Consider the following 25,156-nt stretch of genomic DNA (forward strand, 5'->3'; position numbering starts at 1 on the left):
GGGGCGAAAAATACGGTATATTAATCTCATTTTAAATGAAGTCTCCAACTGAGCAGCACATGGAGACCTATAGCTCAGTGGTGCAGCCATTTCATGCATTTCCAATTAAAAGGATCTTGGGGAACAGGGAACAGAAGACACTTCTGCCTGTAATTCTAGAGAGCTGTTGCTACTGAAAATAGAGAATGCTGTGTCAGATCAGGGGCAGAATTTGGTATGATGTCCTGAGCAAAAACAAAATTTAGTGCCTCCTCCAGTATTTCTCTCCCCTCCCTCGCCTTCTATTCTGCACATGCTCTCAAGTGCACTATGTCACAGTTGTGGCAACTCAATCGCCTGCCTGACCAGGGCTTAACTGTGAGTAGGCAACCAAATAAATACAGGTATTAGTAACATTGCTATTTTGCAACCATTCAGCTCAATGCCCTGTGTCGGGAAACTGCCTGCACCGATCTAGATCTGGGACCGGTCAGATGAACCAATTATACAAAGCCGCTTCCTATGTTCTCTGCAGAAAGGAAAGTGGAACGTACTTAAATAAATCAAGCTGCATTTCTGCTCATTTCTGCTAGATGGCGTCTTTTGGCCATGATTTTACAAGGCCATGAACAGGTGTACGCAACCAAACTTTGGCTTACTCTGCTTTCCTGTTCAAAATACCATGCTAGCTCATATTTCCCCCTGAAGGAAGAATGGGGTGGCAATGACGCAGAAGACAAAGGGGCAAAATATGTCTTCTATGAAGACACATTTCTTCAGAAAAGGCTGTAGAACGGACGCAGTGTTGGGTCAGAAAAAGTACTGATACCAGATCAGTCTAAAATATTTGGTAAGTCACCTTCCATTCACAAAGGATCAAGCTTTCACAAGTGCCATTAGCACCCACCAATCTCTTCCTGATGACTTGTGAAAAAGGACAGCAGCCGTGACCCTCCCTCTCACAGAGAACTTGGAAGTTGTGAAGGGGTCTCTTGCTTCATAATAGGGACTACAAGTCCCATCATCCCTGACGGTTGGTCCTGCTAGCTGATGGGAGTTGTAGTCCAACAACAGCCGGGAACCTAAGTTTAAGGAAGAACTGTAGGGCCTTCCCCTTCCCTGAGTCCTCCAGCACAGGTACAGGATCTGGGTGAAGTAATCAATCAGGATCGCATCTTGTGACAAGGTAAGAGCGTCTCAGAAGCAGTTAGATTCCATCTGGCTAGTTCTAAGTGTCTCCAAAGCATGGCGTGATTTGAGTGAACAGCCTGCCCTTTGCAGAAGATTCCACAGCTAGAAGAGTCTTCTCTCTGTTTACTTCAGGCTTTATGAGTAGCCAGGAACAGTGGAAGTCTCTCACTGCTTCTGTCAACTCCAATACCTGCATGAGATTAGGGAACTATCCCTCCCTGCTCTTTGGAAGGCTGGGCTTGTTCATTCACCTTGTGCTATGCTTGGGAGACATTTGGAAGGGCTGCTTCTAAGAGTCTCCTACCTTACGTAAACAAAGAGAACTACTAGAGAACTTGAGGGACGGGAATCATGCCAAGTAATTAAAGGTAAAGGGACCCCTGACCATTAGGTCCAGTCGTGACCGACTCTGGGGTTGCGGCGCTCATCTCGCTTTACTGGCCGAGGGAGCCGGTGTACAGCTTCCGGGTCATGTGGCCAGCATGACTAAGCCACTTCTGGTGAACCAAAGCAGCACACGGAAACACTGTTTACCTTCCTGCCGGAGTGGTACCTATTTATCTACTTGCACTTTGATGTGCTTTCAAACTGCTAGGTTGGCAGGAGCAACGAGCAACAGGAGCTCACCCTGTCACGGGGATTTGAACCACCAACCTTCTGATCAGCAAGTCCTAAGCTCTGTGGTTTAACCCACAGCGCCACCCGCGTCCCATGCCAAGTAATTACCGGACAAGGAAAGCCTCTGGTCCAAGATACTCCCAATGCATCTACTGGTGAAAAACTCCTAAGACGGATCAAGTGTTCTTTGGGGGGGGGGGGGAGTTCAAACAAAACCCCCAAATATTTCCTATTGAGTTATTCTTAAATTCCACAGGTAAATACAGTGAAATATCAGGGCAACTCCAACCTAGACCTTGAATATGTTCTATATAAATAACAGAAACTGGGAATCAATCCCACTTGGTTGAGTTAACTCCTTTCCATGTACTGAACCAATAGTTTAACAGAGCTGGGAGAATTCCAAGTAGCCACTAATGCACAACCCTCCATCTGTGTCCAGTGCCAGCTACAAGCAGGAGCCAAAGGCCTTCTGGAGATCACCCTCCTCTTCAGCGTTTGGGCTTGGGGAATTTCTTCGTTCGTGGCTTAGGAGTGCTGGGCTGTGAAGGTGATTCAGTTTGTTCCTTAACGACAACTTCTGTAACGACAGATACACAGCAAGAAGCACTTAAACACTGACATTATCAACAACTAGACAATATGAGAACTAGTAGCTCAGAGAAACCTCATACTTTGCGATAAGTCCAGGTTTCAGTCCAAGCATAGCCTTGAGGGAATCAAGACCAAACCCAGCTGCCCAAAGAATGGTTACGAACAGCATATGCATCCACAAACCCATGTTTGTCATGTTCACACTTCACCTTTAGGTCATCAACCCTCCCATATCGACTCATGGAGATAAAGGATACCCTATGGTGGTTCCATTCTCTCCGCCCAGTGAGGGTATTTAAGGACGAAACAAGGAGGCAATTGGTCCCTTGCATAGAGTCAAAGCTAATGCGGATAAAGGAAACCAAGCTCAACACTAGAAATACTAATTGCCCGAAGGAAGAAAAGAACTCTGTAAGCCTAGAATTACAAGACCTGAAGAAGAGGCTAATGAGTATAAAGACTGAGATTTCTACCCAAAATATAAGGACAGTAGAGCCTAGAGCACAATATTTAAAGACGTCCAACAGCTCTTTATCCCATCGAAAGACATCAGTGCAACTCCCTGTTCCCTTTTCAAATGACACCAAATTAGATGAGGAATTTGGCGCCTCCAACATTTCCATGGCAACAACACATAAAGAACTCTATGTTGCTGACAATCTGGAGATATCCAGCACCAAATCTACATCTGGACCTTTGCCTAATGTTCCAAAAACTTATCAGAATGATCAGCCTTCTCTACTGTACTCCTGGCGAGACAGGATTGACAGATCTTCCGAATTTGAATCTGGCTCTTTGTTGGCCAGTGGTCCACATTTTATAACACATACCTCATTAATACTTCCACAGCCACAGATAGAACCAATAATCCTCCAATTAACCCAGGAGGGAAAGGGGGATTGACAGTTAATGAAACACCATGGGACTGTCCCCCCCACTTGGGGTGCAGTTGGTTGGGTTTTATCTTCTAGGGATACTTACCCTATCAGACCTCCACCTCTTTCCCATACCATTTTGACCCATAAGTCCTGGCCCAAGGATGACTTGTTATTGAGGGGATGTTACCCATCTATTGGGGAGGCTAGTATGGGATCTGGGATTTCCACAATTGAAGGGCTAGGGAGGAATGGCGGTGGGGCTAGATATCTCTATCGGCGAAGGGTTTCGAGATGCAGTGATCCTCGTACCCCTTCCAATCTACGCCCCATCCCAAGGCATGAGGGTAGGAAGAGCAAGGATTACACACCTCCGACATTGGTGCTGTGCAATGCCAGGTCCATAGGCAACAAAACCGCCACCATGCGTGACTTTTTTGTCTCACAGGGGATTGACCTGGCTTGCGTGACGGAGACCTGGGTACGGGAAGGCGAAGTAGTCTCCCTACATGAGATAACACCCCCAGGTTTCTCTATCCTCCATCAATCGCGGACTGTGAGTCGGGGGGGAGGAGTAGCATTGTTATTCCGGGAGGATTGCTCTTTCAGAGCTCTGCCATCACCGGCGATCTCCGGCATTGAATGTGTTGGTCTCGTGTGGGGCACCAAGGAGAGCTTGGCTGTCTGGCTGGTGTACCGACCACCCAGCACACCTGCAGCCACCCTGTCAGACCTGCTGGAGGTGGTGGCAGGCTGGGCCTTGGAGTTCCCAAACCTATTGGTTTTGGGAGACTTCAATGTCCATGCCGATGCCGCTCCCTCCTCACAGGCTCTGGACCTAGTGACTTCCATGGCAACACTAGGGCTCTCCCAGGTTGTTTTGGGCCCTACCCATCAAGCAGGCCACACGCTGGATCTGATCTTTGGGGCTGGCATAGATGTGATCATGCTCCCTGCTGTGGAAGTGCCATGGTCTGATCACTACACTCTGAAAGCCAAGATTGACTTCCCGCTCCTCCCTAGCTCGGGTGGCGAACCTATTTGGGCTCGTCCGCGAAAACTGATGGATCCTGATAGATTCCGACAAGCCTTGCGGAACCCTGCTCCTCCTGGCGACTCATTAGATGACCTTGTTGAGGACTGGAATAACCAGCTCTTGGCAGCCATTGATGAGATCGCACCTAAGCGCCCTCTGCGACCCCGTCGAAACCGGGCCCCTTGGTTTACTGAGGAGCTCCAGAAAATGAAGCGGGATCTCAGACGGCTAGAGCGAGTATGGCGACGGACTCGTGACGGAGCCTCAAGAACATCTTATAGGACGCTTATGAAAGCCTATGAGATGGCTATGAAAGCTGCTAAGAAATCTTACTTTGCAGCTTCCATTGCATCCGCTAGCTCTCGCCCGGCACAACTTTTTAGAATAATTAGGTCAATAACGTCCTTAAGAGGACAATCAAATTTAAGCACAAATTCGACCCACAGCTGTGAGGCATTCGCGAGTTTTTTTGCAGATAAAGTCCTATTGCTCCGCCGTGACCTCCCTGCCAATTTAGATACAGTGACTGAACTGGAGGCCCCTCGAATGACTTCAGGTCCAGTGTTGGACCATTTCGATCGGATACTCCCTACTGATGTGGATAGATTCCTCCAAGTTAGTGGGCCCACCACCTGCCTCCTTGATCCGTGCCCGTCTTGGCTGATTAGGGAGTGTCCAGATGTTGCGCAGACCCCTCTGGTTGAAATTATCAATTTGTCCCTTGACACGGGGACATTCCCAGGGGAACTGAAGGAGGCAGTGGTGTGTCCACTCTTAAAAAAAACTTCATTAGATCCCTTAGACCTATCCAATTACCGCCCAGTTTCAAATCTCCCATACCTGGGTAAGGTAATTGAGAGAGCGGTTGCTGAGCAGCTTGGTAGGTTTCTGGAGGAAACATCGGCATTAGATCCATTTCAGTCCGGTTTCCGTCCTGGTTTTGGGACGGAGACGGCTCTGGTTGCCTTAACAGACGATCTCCGTAGACAACTGGATCGAGGCGGGTCAGGACTGCTGATCCTTTTAGATTTGTCAGCAGCCTTTGACATGGTCGATCATGATCTTCTGGACCACCGTCTCGCAGACGTGGGGATACAGGGCATAGCCCGTAACTGGTTGTGCTCTTTTATCTCTGGTCGGGGACAGAGGGTGGCACTAGGGAGGGAAATGTCGTCGCGCCACTCCTTGGTGTGTGGAGTGCCGCAGGGCGCAATTCTCTCCCCGATGCTTTTTAACATCTTTATGCGCCCCCTTGCCCAGATTATCCGGAGCTTTGGGCTGGGCTGTCACCAATATGCTGATGACACTCAGCTCTATCTGCTGATGGACGGCCACACCGACTCGGCCCCAAACACATTGACCAGATGCTTGGAAGCCGTGGCTGGATGATTTCGTGGGAGCCGATTGAAACTAAATCCTTCGAAGACAGAGGTCCTATGGCTAGGTCAGGATGGCATGGGGATGAGGGACCAACTCCCTTCTCTTGCGGGGGCCCAATTAGTGCCATTGCCTTCCGTTAAGAGTTTGGGTGTAATCCTTGACGCCTCCCTTTCCATGGAGGCGCAGGTTACAGCAACAGCCAAGGCGACATTTTTCCACCTTCGCCGCATCAAGCAGTTGGTCCCTTACCTTTCCCGCCCTGACTTGGCCACAGTGATCCATGCGACGGTCATCTCCAGGCTTGACTACTGTAATTCGCTCTACGCGGGGCTGCCCTTGAAGCTGTCCCAGAAACTCCAGCGGGTACAGAATGCTGCAGTGAGGCTCCTCACGGGGTCTCTGCCATGGGAGCATATTCACCCAGTGCTTTTCAAGCTGCACTGGCTCCCGGTGGAGTACAGGGTCAGATTTAAGGTGCTGCGTTTGACCTTTAAAGCCCTTCACGGCCTAGGACCCTCGTACCTCCGGGACCGCCTCTCCTGGTATGCCCCACGGAGAGCCTCAAGGTCCATAAATAACAACACCCTAGTGGTCCCGGGCCCTAAGGAAGTTAGATTGGCTTCGACCAGAGCCAGGGCCTTTTCAACTCTGGCTCCGGCCTGGTGGAACACTCTGCCTCATGAGACTAGGGCCCTGCAGGATCTGATTTCTTTCCGCAGGGCCTGTAAGACAGAGTTGTTCCGCCTGGCCTTTGGCTTGGAGCCAGTTTGATTCCCTCCCTCCCCCCCCCCCCTCTCTCTTTTTTCCCCTTCTTTTCCTTCTCCTCCTGCTATGAGGCTACATTTTAATATTTTAATGTTCCATTATTTTAATTGTTGTGTTTTATTTTTGTTTTTAAGTTTGTAATCATTCATCTTGTTTTTATTATTGCTTGTAAGCCGCTCTGAGCCTGGCCTTGGCTGGGGAGGGCGGGGTATAAATAAAAAATTATTATTATTATTTATTATTATTATAAGTATACCTGTTCTCAGTGGGAACCTCATCCATAATGGGAATATTCCAACACAGCATTATGTGCTCCACCCCACTTATTTCAATGATCTAAGACACATTGATCTCTGACATGTACACAAAGTAAATCAACAATCCTGATACAGCCAGTATCACGCTGCAGGTGAGCAGTTTAGGCTGATAAAAGCTTGTTCAGACCGCCAATTGGGTTAGGTAAGAGTTCAACTAGGGACATCCCTGCTCACATTCTGAGCCAGTGCAATGCAGTTTGCTTCTTCAGCTCCCTGGGTTGGTTCATAACATGCATCTTCATTACTTCATGATTGCAGCATCAAGTGAATTATGACATGTGAATTATGACATTATTAAGCAATGAAGAACTTTCCTTTCACCCCACAACACAATGCTTTTCAACAGAAACATCACCTATTCAGGCCAGAGCTACACATGTAGCAGATTGAGGATGCAAAATGGGTTGTGCCACTTCAGCAATGCAGATGGAAGAATGGTCGTCTTCTTCTTTGGCGATCACTCGTAGCTGAGTAAGATTGTCTTCCATGAACACGGTCTCAACAGTGAGTCCGTAAATGACCGTGGAGGCCAATTCTGGATCCACACGTCCTTCCACAGTGGGGACATAGGTTTCCGGGCGGGAGTTGATCATGGTGTGGATTTGCCAAGCGTGCCTTCCTCTTAGCACGTTTCTCCCTTGCGTCCTGAGTTCGAGTGTCTTCAAAGCACATGAAACCTTTGGTAAAGGCTGTTCTCCAGCTGGAGCGCTCACAGGCAAGTGTTTCCCAATTGTTAGTGTTTATACTACATTTTTAAAGATTTGCTTTGAGACAGTCTTTAAACCTCTTTTGTTGACCACCAGCATTATGCTTCCTACTTTTAAGTTCGGAATAGGCTTCTGAAAGTGGAAACGTAACACACCAGGGAGAAAAGTTCTAGATTAGTCCATTCCCTGCTGTGCTAACATTCTACTTACAGGATACACTTTATAATAAAGACCAACCAAAAAGGTGATTTTCCTGGCTGCAGTTTGTAGTGGCACAGTCCAGTCTACTACCTCACCCTCCTGGGCAGACCAGGTGACAGCTGCCAGTCATCAAACACTAATCAAGAACAGATAAATCAAGCAACTGATACACAGGTGTGAACTAGGCCTCTGTTTGTTGCCCGTGTGGAACCGATTCTCCTATCAGACTCAGGAGGTGGACTGGGCAAGTCAGCTAATTCTCACGTTACCATTTTCAAATGGAGAAATAAACAGCCTGCTGTTATTGAGGGGGCGGGAATGAAAAGACCTTCAAACAGCAAACCATCTCTCTCCCCAGCCTGCCTTAGGTACAGGCTATCATTTTGATTCTTGTAACCTTCAGGGAGTAGTAATGATGGGGAAGTGGCTACACATATTTACTTACTAAGAGCAGAAACAAAGGAACAGAAAGGCATCTGGTACAACTTTTGCAGTAACATTCCATTTCTGACTACGGGTGGAGAAGGGGGAAGATGGTGGGTTGTATTCATAGTAGTGCTAAGCCAAGCATTCTGACAGAGCCTGCCTTCTAGTTCCCCCCAACCTTCCAGAGCAGATTTGGGGATGTCAAGGGCAGGAGGAATCCCATTGCGCTAGCACAACGTATTTAGCACAACCTGTATCTGGGAATGTTCTCCGCTCTCCTCCAAAAGCACACTTCCTGTACATTTTTTTCCTTTATGTAGTAGGCAGCGTGGAAATATAATACATGTAGTCTGAAATGGCACAGCTCAGCAAGAGCTGCAACACGTGACTTCCCTATGCCTGTTTTGTCTATTTTGAGCCATTTCGCAGCAGCAGCAGCAGCAGCAGCAGCGTACTCAATGATACCACCCAAATGTATGCTTGAGATGTAAGTGCAGCCAATCCTGGTTCTCTGACACATTTGTACCCTGAACACACGTGACAAACCAGTTTATCACATTCACATTTTATGTTTCCAAATGTACGCCTAAACGTGTGGTGCATGAAATTGCCCTTAACATTCCAGAGCATTTTTTAAGAGCCTGCAATTCCACCTTTCAAGTCTTTAGCCATACCTGCTTTGAGTTTTGTTTCTTTTGGTTCAGAGTCCTTCAGCTTTGGTTGCTCACCCTCCATGTTCTGGATTTTTGCCAGGGCTTCTTCCAAGTCCTCATGAAGGACTTCAGATTTTTCCTCAGCTTGCTGTGCTCGCTTTTCAGCCTCTCTGAAAGAGCAGGTGCCAGAAAGAACTCATAACCCTGACCAGGCAAGAAACCAACTAATCTCGTTTAGCTGGTCGCTTCCTACTGTGAAAAATACATTTTCTCTTGCTTCTTCATTCCCCAAAATGTTCCTAACAGCCAATATTACCTATGTAAGAATCCACACCTGATTAGTACATTTCAAGTGTCTAAAACCTACAGGAGAATCTATTCCTAGCACTTCAAAACCACATGAGAACTCACATATCACTAAAGGTAAAGGCAAAGGACCCCTGACAGTTAAGTCCAGTCACGGACGACTCTGGGGTTGCAGTGCTCATCTCGCTTTACTGGAAGAGGGAGCCGACATTTGTCCGCAGACAGTTTTTCTGGGTCATGTGGCCAGCATGACTAAGCCGCTTCTGGTGAAACCAGAGCGGTGCATGGAAATGCCGTTTACCTTCCCACCGGAGCGGTACCTATTTATCTACTTGCACTTTGATGTGCTTTCGAACTGCTAGGTTGGCAGGAGCTGGGACCAAACAACAGGAGCTCACCCTGTCGCGGGGATTGAAACCGCCGACCTTCTGATCGGCAAGCCCAAAAGGCTCAGTGGTTTAGACCACAGCACCACCTGCATCCTATTTTTGTTTAAAAATGGAACGTGTTGCAGCAGAATAGACACCTGCAATCACATAGGCCACCTGTTCAAGATACCCTGCAGTCTCTAGTCTGCACAAGAATGCACACATCCATCCATCTTTTCTCTGTGGTTCTATACTCACACGAGTCGCTCTTCCAGAATTTCCAGGGATGCCAGCAACTCAAATTCCTTTTTTGAGGCCTTTGTGGTCCACTGGCTGGCATGCAACTCCCTCTGGAATAAGAAGAGTGAGTAACTTATAGGAAATGAAAGGAAATAAATCAACAGGCTACTTTCTGTCTCAGAACTGGCATACAGAAATCCCTGGCTCTATTCTTGCCTCAGCTATGAGCACACTAGGCAGCCTTAGACAAGTGATGCTCACTCATCCCTGACATCTTCAGAATGGGGATAAAGATAATTCTGGCCTAACTTACCTCATTGCACTGTTTTGTTTACAGAGGGACAGAGTTGGAAGTTGCCATTACTCTGCCTCTGAGAAGAAAAGGTTTATATAGGGCACAATTGCCTGAGAATATCTCCTGTAAAAACCCCATAACGGTGTCCATGCACCACTGCCGTTCTTTTCAATGGGGCCAGTGCAGGAGAACTTCCCAGATCTGTTTCCTGCTGTAACAGTGTGTTGTAGTGGCCAAAGAGTTGGACTAGGACCTGGGAGTGTTAGGATATAGTTCCGTTCCACCTTAAATGGTCAGGCATGATTGTTGTGTATCACATGCCTGTTTCATTCCAGCTCTCGCTGGGAACTTCCGTTTTGTATATAGCTTTTGTTCCGGCTGTTTTCCTGGACATGGAGGCAAGCAGTCATGTTTTTCCTTTGTTCTGATCTACGTTGAATAAAGCTGTAAATATGCTCTCCTGTCTGCATCTTCCGTTGTGGAGGCTTTGCTGAAAGGGTGTGCACGGGTCTTGGAATGTCTCTGAGGCTCGTGTCGCTAATTGACTGATGCTGTTCCACGGGAGACCGGTGATCGTCCGGAGACGACTGGGGGTCTGCCTGATGCCTCCGTCCCCCTGGCAGTATCCCAACAGGGAGTCCAGAGTTCAAATCCCCACTTGGCCATGAAGCTCACTGGGTGCCTTTGGGCCAGTCACTGCCTCTCTCAGCCTAATCTGCCTCATAGGGGTTTCATGGGGATTAAATGAGGAGGGGGAGAACCATCTATGCCACCTTGAGCTCCTTGGAGAAAAACGGTGGGATATACTGGTCTACTACCATTAGTATTGCAAGATTGTCATGCGAGCACTTGGACTAAAATTGTCAACCGAAAGCTCTACTTTTCTGGTTTATCACCACAACAGTTATTAACATTCGTCTTCAGTAAAGCAAATAATTTAATTAGACAGTGCCTATATGACACTGAGCAACAGAATAATCTGGCCAAAATAAGGAACTTTTGTCCATGGTATGATTATTTCCCACCTAGTCACTTTGGCACCCGATTTGCAAAATGTAACAATTTCAAAATACAGACACGCTTTCACTTTCACAAGATTGAATATACTGCCTTTGGCTGCACTCGAGGGTCGATTTCAAAAAAATCCACTGGAAAAACGGTTATGTCTATGCGGAGATGGCAGTATTGAGTCAGTGGCCCATGTGCTTCTGGCTTGCAAACTTTATAAAGATTTGAGGAGTGAGGCTATTACCCCTCTATTATTGTCTGTGCCGCGTCGCTCAACCATTGCTAGTGTGTCCTTTCTTCTAACAAATCAAGATGATCAGGTGACAGCAAAAACTGCAGAGTTTTTAGTGGGGACAATTAGAATAAGATCTATTATTTGATTATTGATGTAAACCCCCTAATGTATTTTCTATAGTTAAGTTTTTACCTCTATCTTCAGTACATTTTATTTGATTTTATTGCTATGGCTAGTGGCTGATGCAAATAACGATTCTTCTGCTGCAAGGTGGGATATAAATAACTAATACTGAGAACCTGTCCTCTAAAGCACCTGCCACACCTTGTTACAAATAGACACACCTCTCCAGAGAAGTTCTATCTATTTATACGCATGTACATACATACATACATACATACATACCCGTGACACTGTGATTTCTTGCACTTGCATGGTTTTGACATACACATTAGAATCATCACCAATGTATCTGACTGGGTAAGTGACCGCAAGACTCCCGGCCTGCTCACCAGTGCTGGTGCTGGGCACGGGCGGCTGTTCCTGCAAGGACAAACAGAAGGAGCAAGGGGAAATGGAAGGACCACACAATGCAATGTTTGTTTCCTCCTCATCAAGGAAACTTCTCACACAAGAGACTCAGATAGTCTATGGAAGGATCATGATGATCAACTCCAGTCCTTTCTCCCCCTGGGGGTACTCAACAGTATGCAGTACCGGCACCTTTTTAATGGATATGTTAAAAGTGTGGCACTTAACTGTAACAACTTCATGGCACCATTTTTTCTAGAAAAAAAGCTCTGATCAACACAATCTTCAATTATTTTCATATTCTACATAAGGCTACGCTGTCAGTTGTGGTTCAGGAGCTCCTGGAGTCAGGGTTCACAGCTGTGGCGGAGGAACCCTCTCTGGCACCAGGGGCAGGGCAGACCATACGAAGTGCGCATGTGCGGCATCCCGTACGGTCTGCGCATGTGTGGTATCCCACACGTGCGCACTCTGTACAGAATGCCGCACATGCACACTCCGTACGGGCTGCCGCTTACACAGTGACCGTACGGGTTGCTGCACAAGTGGCATCCCGGAGTGTGCATGTGTGGTAGCCCGTACGGACGCCATGCAAGCGGCATCCTGTACAGACTGCGCATGTGCGGTGACCGTATGGGATGCCGCACATGCGCAGTCTGTACGGGCTGCTACTTGCACGCGGCGTCCATACGGGCTGCTGCTTGCACGGCGACCGTACAGGCTGCCATACGGAGTGTGCACGCGCAGCAGCCTATACGGACACCCATACAGATGGCGCATGAGAGTGGCAGCCCGTATGGACACTGCGCAAGCGGCGCCCATATGGACTGCGCACGCCCTTGGGGGGAGGCAGGGGCCATTTTGTCACCCACCCCTTCCGCCCGCCCTTCCTATGTCCCTGCTTTACAGACCATGCATGAATTCTGGGGCTGATTCTCTGCTGCTGGAGAATCGGAAGTGTATACACTCTTGGCTTATCCACTTTCCATATTTAAACATGCTCAACCAGACGCTTTATGACCAACAGCTGGAGAAAGGGGGTGCCTTTCCTTTGTGCTGCATTGCCCACAGTCCTGCCTATGTTCTGCACCAGAAGAAACCAGAATCCAGAATCTGTAGCAAGGAATTCTCAGTTCAGTGACCAGTATTTCCTGGTATCAAATTCCAATTCCTCAGATTTTTCAAAGCTTTTGCAATTTTTCAGGAAGTGGTCAAAGAGCGAGGTGTTGGACGTGTGATCAGAACAGCAAGGAATTTAAGTCACAGAAGGGGAGAAGGCAAAGCATGAAATGGGCAGTTCATACATATCCAGCAATGTGATGCAGCCAACGGATATCCCATTGCTCCTGCTAATATGTAAAGGAAGCTTATCACGCGGGACGTAGTTGTAAGAAAAATAGCCACGTTGCCAGCCCCATCCATGCAATCTGCTTCCTCCACACTGCCAACCCAGGGGCCCAGCAGTGATGCCACTCCTGACACCATTAACAACTTCTGTGTGGCCTACTGGAAGGAGCTTTTCCAGGTAGCATCCACCATATGTCTCCAATCTCTTCTCCATAGTCATGAGGGATAGATATATATTTTTCTTCTGTTTGTAAACTGCAGGCTTCCCTTTTCATGATGTCAAAACCTCCAGCACATAGCAATAAACACACGGCCATGAGCCCCCGCGAAAAAGAAAGAAGCCCTGAAAGAAGAGGGACAGCTTTGCACATTTCCTAATGTAGATGCTCACCTCTGCTTCTAACACTTGCTTCTGTTCTGCTGCCTCCTGATCTTTTAGAACATCCACAGCTTCTTTGTCTTTTTTCTCTTCCTCCACAGGTACCTCAGTGGTGGAGGAGCTCTCCACTCTCTGCTCCGGACGAGGAGGCAGCTGTCGTTTCAGCTGAAGCACCTGCAAAAAGGCTGCTAGTGAAATTCTCCTTCTGAGATATCGCCCTGCGCCAGAAGAGAGCCCTGCGCCACCACCACCAGTCACACCAAAGGTTATTTCTGCCAGTACCTCTAACCCAAACAGGCCAACCAGGTCTTCTTGGCTGATTAAAGTGGTGGGAGAGGTCTTCATCCCAGACAGGAGGAGGTTGCAGGTTTCAATCCAATCCAAGCACTCTGTCTGGAAAAAGAGAGAGCGAAAGAAGCAACCAATCACCAAAAGGGAAATGCAGTGGTACCTCAGGTTACAGACGCTTCAGGTTACAGACTCCGCTAACCCAGAAATAGTACCTCGGGTTAAGAACTTTGCTTCAGGATGAGAACAGAAATCGTGCGGCGGGGGCGGGAGGCCCCATTAGCTAAAGTGGTACCTCAGGTTAAGAAGAGTTTCATCTTAAGAACGGATCTCCAGAACGAATTAAGTTCTTAACCCGAGGTACCACTGTAAAAACAATTGCCCTGTGGTGCTCTGCCAGAGGGCTCAAACAGAGTTGCTTATGTTGAACTACGCTTATAGGAATCGCTTCCAAACTTCTTAAGTTGTACAATGTTTTGCTTAGCATATGGCTCTCCATTTCAGCTTCCCAACCCAAATGGGCAGTAGGTGGAGCTGGACTTTGTAGGGGTACAAGTATTTTTGAGAGGTCCACCATTAATCCCAGCCATTATCTTCCCTGCAAATGCATACTGTGCATTCACACCTGTACTATCACTGATAGGTCCATGTATTTGCTGCCTAGGGAGTAACAGCCTTTGGGCAGGAAAACCCTTGCCCTAATTGCAGATGTGCGGTGGTTGCTTGTGTCTGTGTAACACCCACCAATGAAAAACACTATTTTTTACATTCTCAGTGGTACTATTGTCGTAAATGGAGATTAAGAGGGATGACTATTAAAGGCCCGCTAAAACCTGAAGTCCCATTGGGCCAATGCCCTGCCCCTATCGCTATCACTATGCAACATCTCCTCCAGAGAGCCCCAGCCTTCCAAAATCCCAATATCCCACCCAGGAATTCAGTCTTTGTGAATTCTGACATGAACTGCACATCTATCAGACTGATTTGATTACTAGAACCTATTTATTTCTTATATTTGTTTCCTGCCTTTCCACCAAATGAAGCTGGCTTTCGCACAATAGAGTTCAATGCGACTTACCTCTGAGTAGACACAGTTAGGAGTCTAGCCTGTGCTCTTAAGACTCATTCCAACTTCCTTTTTGTTTGGAACCAGCTATTTCTCATATCACAGGGCTTATGAATTTGCTGCCCTGAACTCCTTTGGGAGGAAGGGCAGGATATAAATTCAATAAATAAATAAATAATCCCATCTAGAAGCCCCTTGCCTGAGAGCAAGCCTCATTGAACTCAATAGGACTTACTTCTGATAAGACAGGATTAGGCCTGCTCTGTTAGGCTTCTAATGTCAATGTGGGCACACTTCAATTCCCAGCATGCAGTAGTAGCAGCAGATTGTATAAACACACAATATTGCGCAAAAAAAGTTTGCACACTGCAGAAGACATGACTGGCAGGGATTAAAAGGCTTGGAGAAACTCCAGGTTATGGGAACTATTTCATTAAGAAACAGGAGGTGCCTTGCGGAAGCGAAGTTGCAATTGCCTCACAGAGATTTACAGGGTAATCTGATGCTTGTTTATACAAAAGCAAATTCCACTGGGTTCAAAGGAGGTTGCACGTGAGGAAGGCAATCCAGTTTCTGTAATGTTGCTACATAATGTTCACAGCTTTGGAAAAAACAAACAGTGGTGTCAGTCAATGCTGCTTTCATTCACACGAAGTGAACCTGGTCCTGAAAATGAAAGAAGATGTGAAGAGCAACAATTTTTGCACCTGTTTCCATTTCCATCGGAATCCTCCAACATCCCTAGTGATGTCGCAAAAGCGACATGGGCCAAAGAGAGACACGATTGTCCCAACCCAACTTGAAACTTTCCAAACAACCCAGCCTCAGCCTACCTTCCCACTCAGCCTGAAGCGGCCCAGACCTTACTGCATGCCTTCAAAGAGCCCACACTTCTCTTTTCCAATCTATTTCACAAAAATGGCTCACAGAAACATGAGACTCCTATCCTCCCTTGCTGATGGCTGCCATAAATGACACTACCACAAATTTTCAGGCTTTTCTTCCTCCTGTCTAGGGAGGAACATGAAATATTGGGGGTACCTTCCATGCGCCGTCATGATTTCTGTGACACTACTGGGCTCAACTGCAGACTTTTTCTCCTCCTCTCCAACTAGGTACCCCCTTAACAGCACTGGCCCAGTCTGGATATTGGAACTTCCTGAACAAGGGTCACCACAGCCCGGATCAGCAGTGTTAACAGAGTTCAAATTTCACAATGCGTAAGAGAAACCACTTAACTGAAAACTGGCTGGGCTTTAAAAAGTACGCACGTGGGCAACTGTGAGCAAGCCATCTTTAAAAGTAGGCAAGAGGTACACAATGTACCAAGAATCTCACTTGCCCGCTTTTGCCTGCGGCCCCATCTAGCCCTGGCATGTGGCCCCTGGAAAGCTGCCCACAAGAGAATGTGAAAAATGTTTCCCACTGCTTACATGCAGACATGGGGACCGCAGAACTATGCGTGCAAGGACCCTGGCCCAGAAGGAGCGCTTGGCACAGTGGGGCCATGAGCTCGAGAAGGCCCGTCAAAGCGGCTGATCCTCTCTTTTCTGTTTGCTTAATGTTTCCTTTTTGGTCCAGTGCTCAGCAAAGAAGCTGAAGCTGCTGAGAGAGACACTGACATCTTTATCACCCCAGAATGCCTCGGGGTTCTGATGTCGTGCCCAAGGGTATTCTGGGAGAATAAAAATGATGGCGGCTGAAGCCATATCACACAGCAACTCTCTTCTCATCGCTGGACTGGCTGCCATCAGACATCCCCATCTGACCTAGAAAGCTCACTAGAGACTGCGAATGAAGGACAGCCTTAAGCCCAACACCGAGAAGTGCCCAGAAGCTGAAGTCATCTCCCTTGCTCCAGAGAGCCTTTGTGCACTGTGCTGAGGCTTGAAGGCATTCCAGGGTAATAAATATGGCAGTGTTATGGAAAAAATACTTAATTTTGAACAGCAGCTGATAAATTCACATCAGCACCATCACCATAATCAATATAGCAGCAGCAGGAACAGCAACAAAGAACATCTCAGGATTTGAAATATTGTGAAGGCTTTAGAACAAGTAGAGTGACCAAATCGAGGAACTATCTCACTTATTCAATGACCAACTTCAAAACCAAAAACAGCAGGATGGATTTGGACAGTGATGCACAAATGGCAAGAGACCACATTTGGTCTCGCTTACCTTAATCCTCTCTAACTGTTGCAATTCATGTTCTGCATCTGGTTGAAGATTTACCATCTTCTGGCGTGTTATCGTCGCTACCATCTCCTTGCAACAGCTGAGGAAATACATGATGTCACTGTACCCACAGCAATAGGTTACGTCACAGCAATGCCACTTTAATATGAGAAAGCCAGTTTCGTCACGTTCCTTCTGTCATGAGGACTATTTGCATTTGAAGTTTACAAATGAGAAAAGTGAGGCAACTAACTGTAGGCAAGGGGGGGGACTACTATTTGAAAGCTAGGAATTACTTGTTTCAAATCTTATCTCCGTGAATTCTCTAAGAAACCCTGAAAAATGTCAACCCGTTATCTCAGCCTCCGTCCCCATTCTGCCTTCTGAAATATGAGAATGATAACACTACTCCTAACTAACAGCATTGATCAGGATTACTGAGAGAATGTATGCATGGAGTACTCTGTCTGAAGTGCCCAGTGCCATTCTTATTGACATCATTATATGCTCAGTATAATTATAGTGATAATAATCATTTCATCGAGGACACAAAATCTTTCATTTTCTAAGCAAGCTTTTCTGATGAGCATTATTCTGGCAAATTAGACCTGAAGACATGCCAAGAACAACGTTACCTTCTTCCCTCTCTGCTATATCTATATCTAGAGAGATGGAATGGTGTCTGTCTGCTGCCTGCAATCCTGGTTTTGGCTTCGTTGCCTAGATTTCTGGGAGAGTCCCCAGAAGGCTTGCTTAATAACCCAGATAAATTTTAGTATTTATAGAGTGTTTTCAGAGTGTATGAAATGCTTCACATACATCAACTTATGGCAATCCTTACAGCAACTAGATAGGTCAATATTATTGTGTCTAATCTTGCAAGGGAGGGCTGAGCTTGCCTAAGGATACCCAGTTAATCTCAACTGCAAGAGTCAAAACATCTCCTAGGCAACACCAGCACAATAATAATAATAATGATGATGATGATGATGATGATAATAATAATAATAATAATAATAATAATAATAATAGGTAAAGGTAAAGGGACCCCTGACCATTAGGTCCAGTCATAGACGACTCTGGGGTTGCGGCGCTCATCTCACTTTATTGCCCGAGGGAGCCGGCGTGCAGCTTCCAGGTCATGTGGCCAGCATGACTAAGCCACTTCTGGCAAACCAGAGCAGCACACGGAAACGCCGTTTACCTTCCCACCAGAGCGGTACCTACTTATCTACTTGCACTTGATGTGCTTTTGAATTGCTAGGTTGGCAGGAGCAGGGACCGAGCAACGGGAGCTCACCTCATCACGGGGATTCGAACCGCCGACATTCTGATCGGCAAGTCCTAGGCTCTGTGGTTTAACCCACAGCACCACCCACATCCCTTTTAATAATAATAATAATAATAATAATAATAATAATAATAATAATAATAAATTTATTTGTACCCCACCCATCTGGCTGCATCTCCTCAGCCACTCTGGGCAGCTTCCAACAAAGATTAAAAATACATTAAAATGTCACACATTAATAACTTCCCTAAACAGGGCTGCCTTCAGGTGTCTTCGAAATGTCAGGTAGTCGTTTATCTCTTTGACATCTGAAGGGAGAGTGTTCCACAGGGTGGGTGCCACTACCAAGAAGGCCCTCTGCCTGGTTCCCTGTAGAACCAGGTGGAACAGGTGAGGCTGAGGCACTAAAACAAACCGGGCCACAAAAACCTCCTTCAGTACTTGGTCATGTCATGATCTACATCTATACCACATATAAATAAAAATGTGCGTTCATCCTCCAGCAGCCTTGTGAGGGAAACATTGCTGTTCACTTACTGTGTGGGTAGCTGAGACAGAGATATCACTAGATGTTCCCTATCATGTGCTCTCTGTTATTACCAGAGGTCATTGCCACATAGCTTTTCTGTCATGGCTTCCTTCCTGCCTGGTGGGATGACTTTATGAAGCGGATGAGATTCTGTGGGATCAGCAATACCTGACTATGTAGCAGGAGAATGTGCTCAGCTTTGCAGCCAGGCCTGTGGCTTCTCCTTCCAGCTTGAAAATGTTCAGCAGCTTCCTCTCCGCCTGCCTTGCCGCTTCTGCTTCAGTCAAGGGGAGGGTATCACGAGAGATGTGGTCTGGAGCCATGTGGATGAGCAGGTTGACCATCCACTTGCTTAGAGCATTGTGGAAGTCGTTCAGCTGTAGGAAGTTTAGAGCAAGGTGGATTCAAGCTATACCACAAAGTCACAGCATGAACACTAGGGCTGAAATCCCAGGTCTGCTTGCACAGGAACAAGTCCCAGGGACCTCTTTTCTCTGTACATCTGTACACATGCACAAGACAGACATCATATAGGAAGAAAAAAGGGGGAGCTTTTCAGATCCAAGACCTATCCTTAGCCTGCAACAAGACCCACTTTTTATATTGTTGCTTTTTAGCTTTGCTATAGAAATCTACATCTCTCCAATTCTGCATCAGCTGCAAACTGACCATTTCAACTGCTCTCAATACAGACACGCAGCAGAACTTCTGGCCTTCAAAAAAGGCTGCCTCTTCTCTCTCTCTCTGCCTGACTTACTTCTTTGGGATTGGCTGCTTCTAATCAAGACACAAGCTCAGAAGAGTGACACATGCAGAAACACAAGGTGGGCCTCTTCTGAGCAAAGGTAATTATTACTTAATACATAAAAAGGCTTACATTTAGAGTGTTTTAAGAGTGAGGTTTGCCCTCCATTTTAGTTTGAAACAAGTGTGCCTCTGCTGTTAAAAGTTGGAAAAACACCAGGACACCTACTTCATGGCTGAGCTGATCATTTTCTTTCTCGGAACCACTAGTGGTTGTCAGGATCCACTGCTGAATCTTCTTGAACACATCCTCAGGTATCAACCTTAAAGGAAACAATTAAGTCAACAACAATAACAACATCATAACCAATTAGATCAAGACCAGACACTACCTTAGACCCTTAACTTCCAAAATCATTATTAAAATGGGCTCAAAGAACCCCCAAATTCTGAGCTGAGAATAAAATTCCACAGACTGGTCAAGCTGAAAGTATAATTTCAATTTCAAAGGATGCAACACTGATCTGGCAAGGGCGGCTGAACTCTCTTCCTCATAACGGTCTTCTCAGAATCACATCTTCCAGACTTTATTGCATTCATGAGAGAAAAGACATGGAGCTCTTCTATCTTTTCTTTCATGGTAAGAAGAGATGAGCCAAGATTACAGGGGAAATCATTTTTGGCAATGACAATTGCCATCCGTCTGACTGGTTCAATATTATGGGGATTGATGACAATTTTTTTGCTGGACCCCAGCAATCCAAAGACGCCTTGTTGCTCTCTCCCATACAAGCCAAGACATGGACAAAGGACTTTTAAAATTGCATGGCGTAACATAGGTTTTTGCTGTTTATTTGTCCTATTGACTGCTCTCGGGCCCTTGACATATGCAACAGAATGAGGTGGGAATGGGGTTGTGAAGAGCTGAATGATGGAGTGGGGCATTTCCATCTGAGCCTAGTAGAAATCTGACACTGCATAACAACGAATCCTCTTGCAAACAGAAAGCAAAGGTGTCGGGGACAGAGGTTCTTGCATGTGTCCACCAGACTTGTGACACAGCCAAAGCAGGAGGGTGTGCTGGGGCAGAGCTGTGGCAGAGTAGGGCAGAATGGCAGTGAGGGCGGGGCTGTGCAGCTGGACCAATTCCCCTCTAGGTAAGGTGTAGCAATGGCATCAGGAGGGGGGCTCCACACAACTGACCCATACTGATCCATTACTGAGCCAAAGGGCTCTTTAGTCCAAGCCTCAGTGTGACCAGCAGCAAAGGCTCCTTCAGATTACCAGCAGAGCTGCAAGGAAAGGGAGAGCTCCGTCTACCCCCCTCTCGCTGTTCATGGCAGAGGGTGGGGTTAAAGAGCCCCTGCCAGTTTTTTGACCGGGGCAGGAAGAGGTCAATGGTTGGTGCCAATATTGCTGCACTTTAAACTCTTGCTGAATTCAAAATTCTGTTAATATTATTAGTTAACAGTTATTCAACTGTGTCTCCACCCAACCATCTGATCTCAACTGATGACTCAGAAGTGAAGGGCTCTGTCATCTGAAAGTTTCTATCAAAAGATGGTTATCTGTCCTGATACAAGTGCTCTACAGAAGCAAAGCAAACAGCTTTGAAAATCATCTCATCTTACAAGCTATGAAATGCTCTAAGCCTTCGGTCCTCTACAGTGTCGCCGGAACCAATGAAGCTCAAGAGATCGTCTATCTGGGCTATCCATTCAGAAACTGTCTGGAAAAATTTTATCCACTCCGTTTCATGCATAGAACCCTTTTGCTTGTTGGCAAGCAGCTTGAAGCTCCAGTCTTCCAAGCTGTTGATCAAAGACGTTAAAATTCTAGCAGATCCTGGAGAGAGAAAAATATACGTAAAATTACAAGAAATGATGTAGGAAGGCAATTCGAGTTAAACATAAACCTAAGAGGTGGAAACACCATGCTAAGGCAATGGTTTTGCCAGTGCAAGCAAGCGTTTCAGAACGATGCTGTTATACAAATCTACGGTGCAACCACAGTTGGAGTACTGTTTACCGTTCTGGTCGGCTCATCAGGAAAAGGATCAGAAAAAGGTGGGCAAAATGATCGAAGGGATAGAATGACTGCCCTACGAAGAAAGGCTGCAGCCTTTGGAACCTTTTAGTTTAGAGCAGGCACCCCCAAACTCGGCCCTCCAGATGTTTTGGGACTACAACTCCCATCATCCCTAGCTAACAGGACCAGTGGTCAGGGATGATGGGAACTGTAGTCCCAAAACTACTGGAGGGCCGAGTTTGGGGATGCCTGGTTTAGAGAAACGCCGAGTGAGAAGCAACATGATAGAAGTTTATAAAACAATGCGTGGCATCGAGAAAATGGAGAGAGGAAGTTTTTCCTCCCTCTCTCTCTTGTAACTTTAGAACTTGCGGCCATTCAATGAAACTGAACGTTGGAAGATTTGGGACAGGCAAAAGAAAGGACTTATTCAAACAGTGCACAAACTATGGAACTTGCTCCCCAGGAGGCAGTGATGGAGGGCTATCAGTGGCTACCAGCCGTGAAGACTATGCTCTACCTCCAAGTTGGAGGCAGCAATTCTTCCAAATACCAGTTGCTGGGAACCACAGAGCAGGATGCTGTACTAGGTGGGCGACTGGCCTGATCCTGCAAGCTCTTCTTATGTTCTTATGAATCATATCAGGAAAAGGTTCTTAATTTCCTTTGCCAGAGGTGCTCCAAAAAATCTTTTTGGGAAAACCCAGCTGTTTCTCACCATTATCTCCACAAATCCTTATACGGTACTGCTCACAGAGAAGAGTGGACTGCTTGTTGATTCTCTCCAGCATTTTCAACTCAACAGGCATCCTTCCCTTGAGAGTCTTGTGACGCCCATGCACAACAAGTCCCAGGTCCACCCATTGCTTCTGTAGATTAGTAGTCACCGTGAGGGGCTCTTGTCTCAGAAGGAGGATTTCTCCACCAAACTGCGCCATCTCCTCATTCAACATCTAGCAGGAGAAGGGACAAATGCCATAATTTCCTGAAAGCTTTCTCAGGGACTGTATGCTCAGTTCAAGTCCACGCAACAAGGTGAGCTCCCATTGCTCTGTCCCAGCTCCTGCCAACCTAGCAGTCTGAAAGCACACCAGTGCAAGTAGATAAATAGGTACCACTGCAGCAGGAAGCTAAATGGCATTTCTGTGCGCTCTGGCACTCATCACGGTGTCCCGTTGCGCCAGAAGCCGTTTAGTCATGTTGGCCACATGACCCAGAAAGCCTAAAGATTTTAGGACCAAACAAGATGTGAAATCGTGGGCACTGGAAGGGTACCACTGTTTATTTATTTATAACTTACAGAAAGTCAACCCTTGCTCCTTCTGGAGGCTCCAAATTTGACTGAAGTAATGAGTGATGTGGGGATGCTCAACCTTTTCCCCGTGAGCAATTTGCCTGGTAAGACTTGCTCTGCCCTCCCCTATGCTGTTTTTCTCCACACAGAAGAAAAAAGATAACACATAACTTGTGTCCTTTCACACAAACTGGAGAGGAGTGAAGCAGCAGAGGTAATTTTGGTGAAAACACACACACATAAACAAATCCGAGGAGAAGCATGAAATTCAACATGAAGACTGCTGCTTTCCTTGAATTCAGAGCCCTGGCCTACAGCTGAAGTAAGCAAAGGAATTTCACACTCTTCCTATGCCATATCAAGCTTGCCCTTTACTGGCTGCAGTGATAATATGAGTCAATGAATGCACTGATAAACATTAGCAGAAGCAGTCCTAATTAGGGACTGAATGGCTGCACAAGCCACTTTTAGCTTCCTAAGGCAGAAAAACATTTAAGGACAATAAATAAAGTGATGCGTGATTGGCTGCCTACAAACAAGCATGTTACCTGCAGGGGAGACATCTAAATACCCAATACATAATAATATTTAATACTGTGATTGGTACTGGAAACCCCTTACCTTTTCCCAGACCTTCAGATCCACAAGGATTTGATCCAATAAAGAGGCTCCTTTTGCAAAAGTGTAAGTTCCTTTTCCACTGGGAAGTCAAAGAGAGGAGGTGGGAATTATATAGCAAAGAATACACACTCTTGACCCGGGTGTCTGCATATGTGCAGAAGGAAAACTTCCCTTTATCTCCCCCTTTCTTTTCTTTTTTGCGAGGCGTACTGGGTAAATAAGGCAAAAATATTTCGGGATTAGTGGTGTGCCAGCAAATGCCCAAAATAAGTTCGCCAGGGAGGATGGGACAGAAGATACTACGAGATACGTGGTTTGCCAACGCATGCTCGAAATAAATCTGCCCATATCTCCCCTTTGGTTTACAATTGGTGTTGCCATTTCGCAAAATAAGCAGCAAGGATTTTATTGGGTGGCTGAGGGGGAGAAAGAAGCCGAGAGAAAAGACTTATGACACCTAAAAAAAGAAAAAGAAAAGAAAGGGGGAGATAAAGGGAAGTTTTCCTTCTGCACATATGTTTTCCCTCTGCACATAACTGTTGCATTATAGGGAAGCATTGCATCTCTTTCTACACATAACTGTGGCCTTATGGGAAGTCTTACTATGGGAAGTATTGCTTCTTTTCTCTTGCATTCTGGGAAGTCTCGCTTATAATCTTCTCTCTGTTTCTGCACACACTGTACGAACCTGCTCCAAACACCAAGACATTCCCTCATCTCTCCGTTCACCTAAAGTTCATGGTGACTTGTACTCCATGCATAGCTGACCACATCTATAGAACTTGATTATTGTATTCTTTCATGTTATGATCAATCATTAGTAATTGTTTCATGCCATATTAATCTTTAGTTAGGAGGTTTCATGCTTGTCTAGTCCCAACCTCGTTTCCCAGCCTTTAATCTACCAGTGATTAATGTTCACATGTAATTCCCACCCCTCACATGTAATTCTCGCCTTGCATTTGCATTAACCAATAGGCAATGAGTTTCTTTGTGTTTGTATCAACCAATCAGCCACAAGTACACCTGTGGCAATGTTTGTAATATTCAATAAAAGAGAGTTCCCGGGACTTCCCCGGCAGACGCCTCTCACATGACACCTACTACTCGTCTCCCGTGATTTTCATTCCTACAGAATAAACTCCTGCTGTGTGCATACCTTGCTTGAGACACAAAGAAAGAAACTGAAGCACCTTCAAGAGCCTATTGTTTGGAACTTACTCCGAATGGGTTTATCACTGTGGCTTTGCTTAATTCATGGATGCCACAAAGGGGTCCCCATCCCTAGCTTAATGCATCGCTTGGTCAGTCTAAGGATTTGGCAAATGAACTTTAATATTCACTGATGGCCTTTGCAATGCAGCACCTATCAGCAATTAGGAGAGCACAAGAAATAGTTCAGAGAGAGCTTTCCAGTTTGAATTTAGGGAGAAGCAACTTGACTATGAAGCAACTTGTGTGAATATATTCTCTGAGAAATACAAGCAGGTTTGGTGGATTCGCTGCCTGTTGCACGGTTATCTGTTTGCTTCTAATAGGTTCTGCTTCTATAACTGTAAATAAACCAGGTATTTCAAATATAGCTAAGGAGTAAACCTTACACAAATTTCAGGATTGATGAGATAGGTCAGCTGTATGTGAAATCAGTGTTAGCTCAGTGCTGATG

At 46.2% G+C, this 25,156-nt stretch overlaps 2 protein-coding genes across 4 annotated transcripts in view; one reads left to right on the forward strand and one right to left on the reverse strand.

The window, feature by feature from the left end:
- Positions 1–25,156, forward strand: part of LOC310846793 (sterol O-acyltransferase 1-like) — a 161,066-nt gene that overhangs the window by 23,276 nt on the left and 112,634 nt on the right. The window lies entirely within an intron of this gene.
- Positions 2,135–25,156, reverse strand: part of AXDND1 (axonemal dynein light chain domain containing 1) — a 42,530-nt gene continuing 19,508 nt past the window's right edge. For all 3 annotated transcript variants that reach the window (XM_083743803.1, XM_083743805.1, XM_083743804.1), the window contains 12 exons: positions 23,491–23,569; positions 22,294–22,528; positions 21,179–21,392; positions 19,777–19,870; positions 18,972–19,180; positions 16,987–17,083; positions 13,734–13,844; positions 13,464–13,625; positions 11,600–11,737; positions 9,675–9,766; positions 8,764–8,912; positions 2,135–2,368 (listed from right to left, as the gene is read on the reverse strand). In XM_083743803.1, coding sequence (XP_083599929.1) covers positions 2,280–2,368; positions 8,764–8,912; positions 9,675–9,766; positions 11,600–11,737; positions 13,464–13,625; positions 13,734–13,844; positions 16,987–17,083; positions 18,972–19,180; positions 19,777–19,870; positions 21,179–21,392; positions 22,294–22,528; positions 23,491–23,569 — 1,669 coding nt within the window. In that variant the 3' untranslated portion in view covers positions 2,135–2,279. The remainder of the gene's footprint in view (positions 2,369–8,763; positions 8,913–9,674; positions 9,767–11,599; positions 11,738–13,463; positions 13,626–13,733; positions 13,845–16,986; positions 17,084–18,971; positions 19,181–19,776; positions 19,871–21,178; positions 21,393–22,293; positions 22,529–23,490; positions 23,570–25,156) is intronic.

The sequence above is a fragment of the Podarcis gaigeae genome (assembly GCF_964106915.1).
Source record: "Podarcis gaigeae genome assembly, chromosome: 6".
In the NCBI taxonomy this organism is placed as follows: Eukaryota; Metazoa; Chordata; class Lepidosauria; order Squamata; family Lacertidae; genus Podarcis; species Podarcis gaigeae.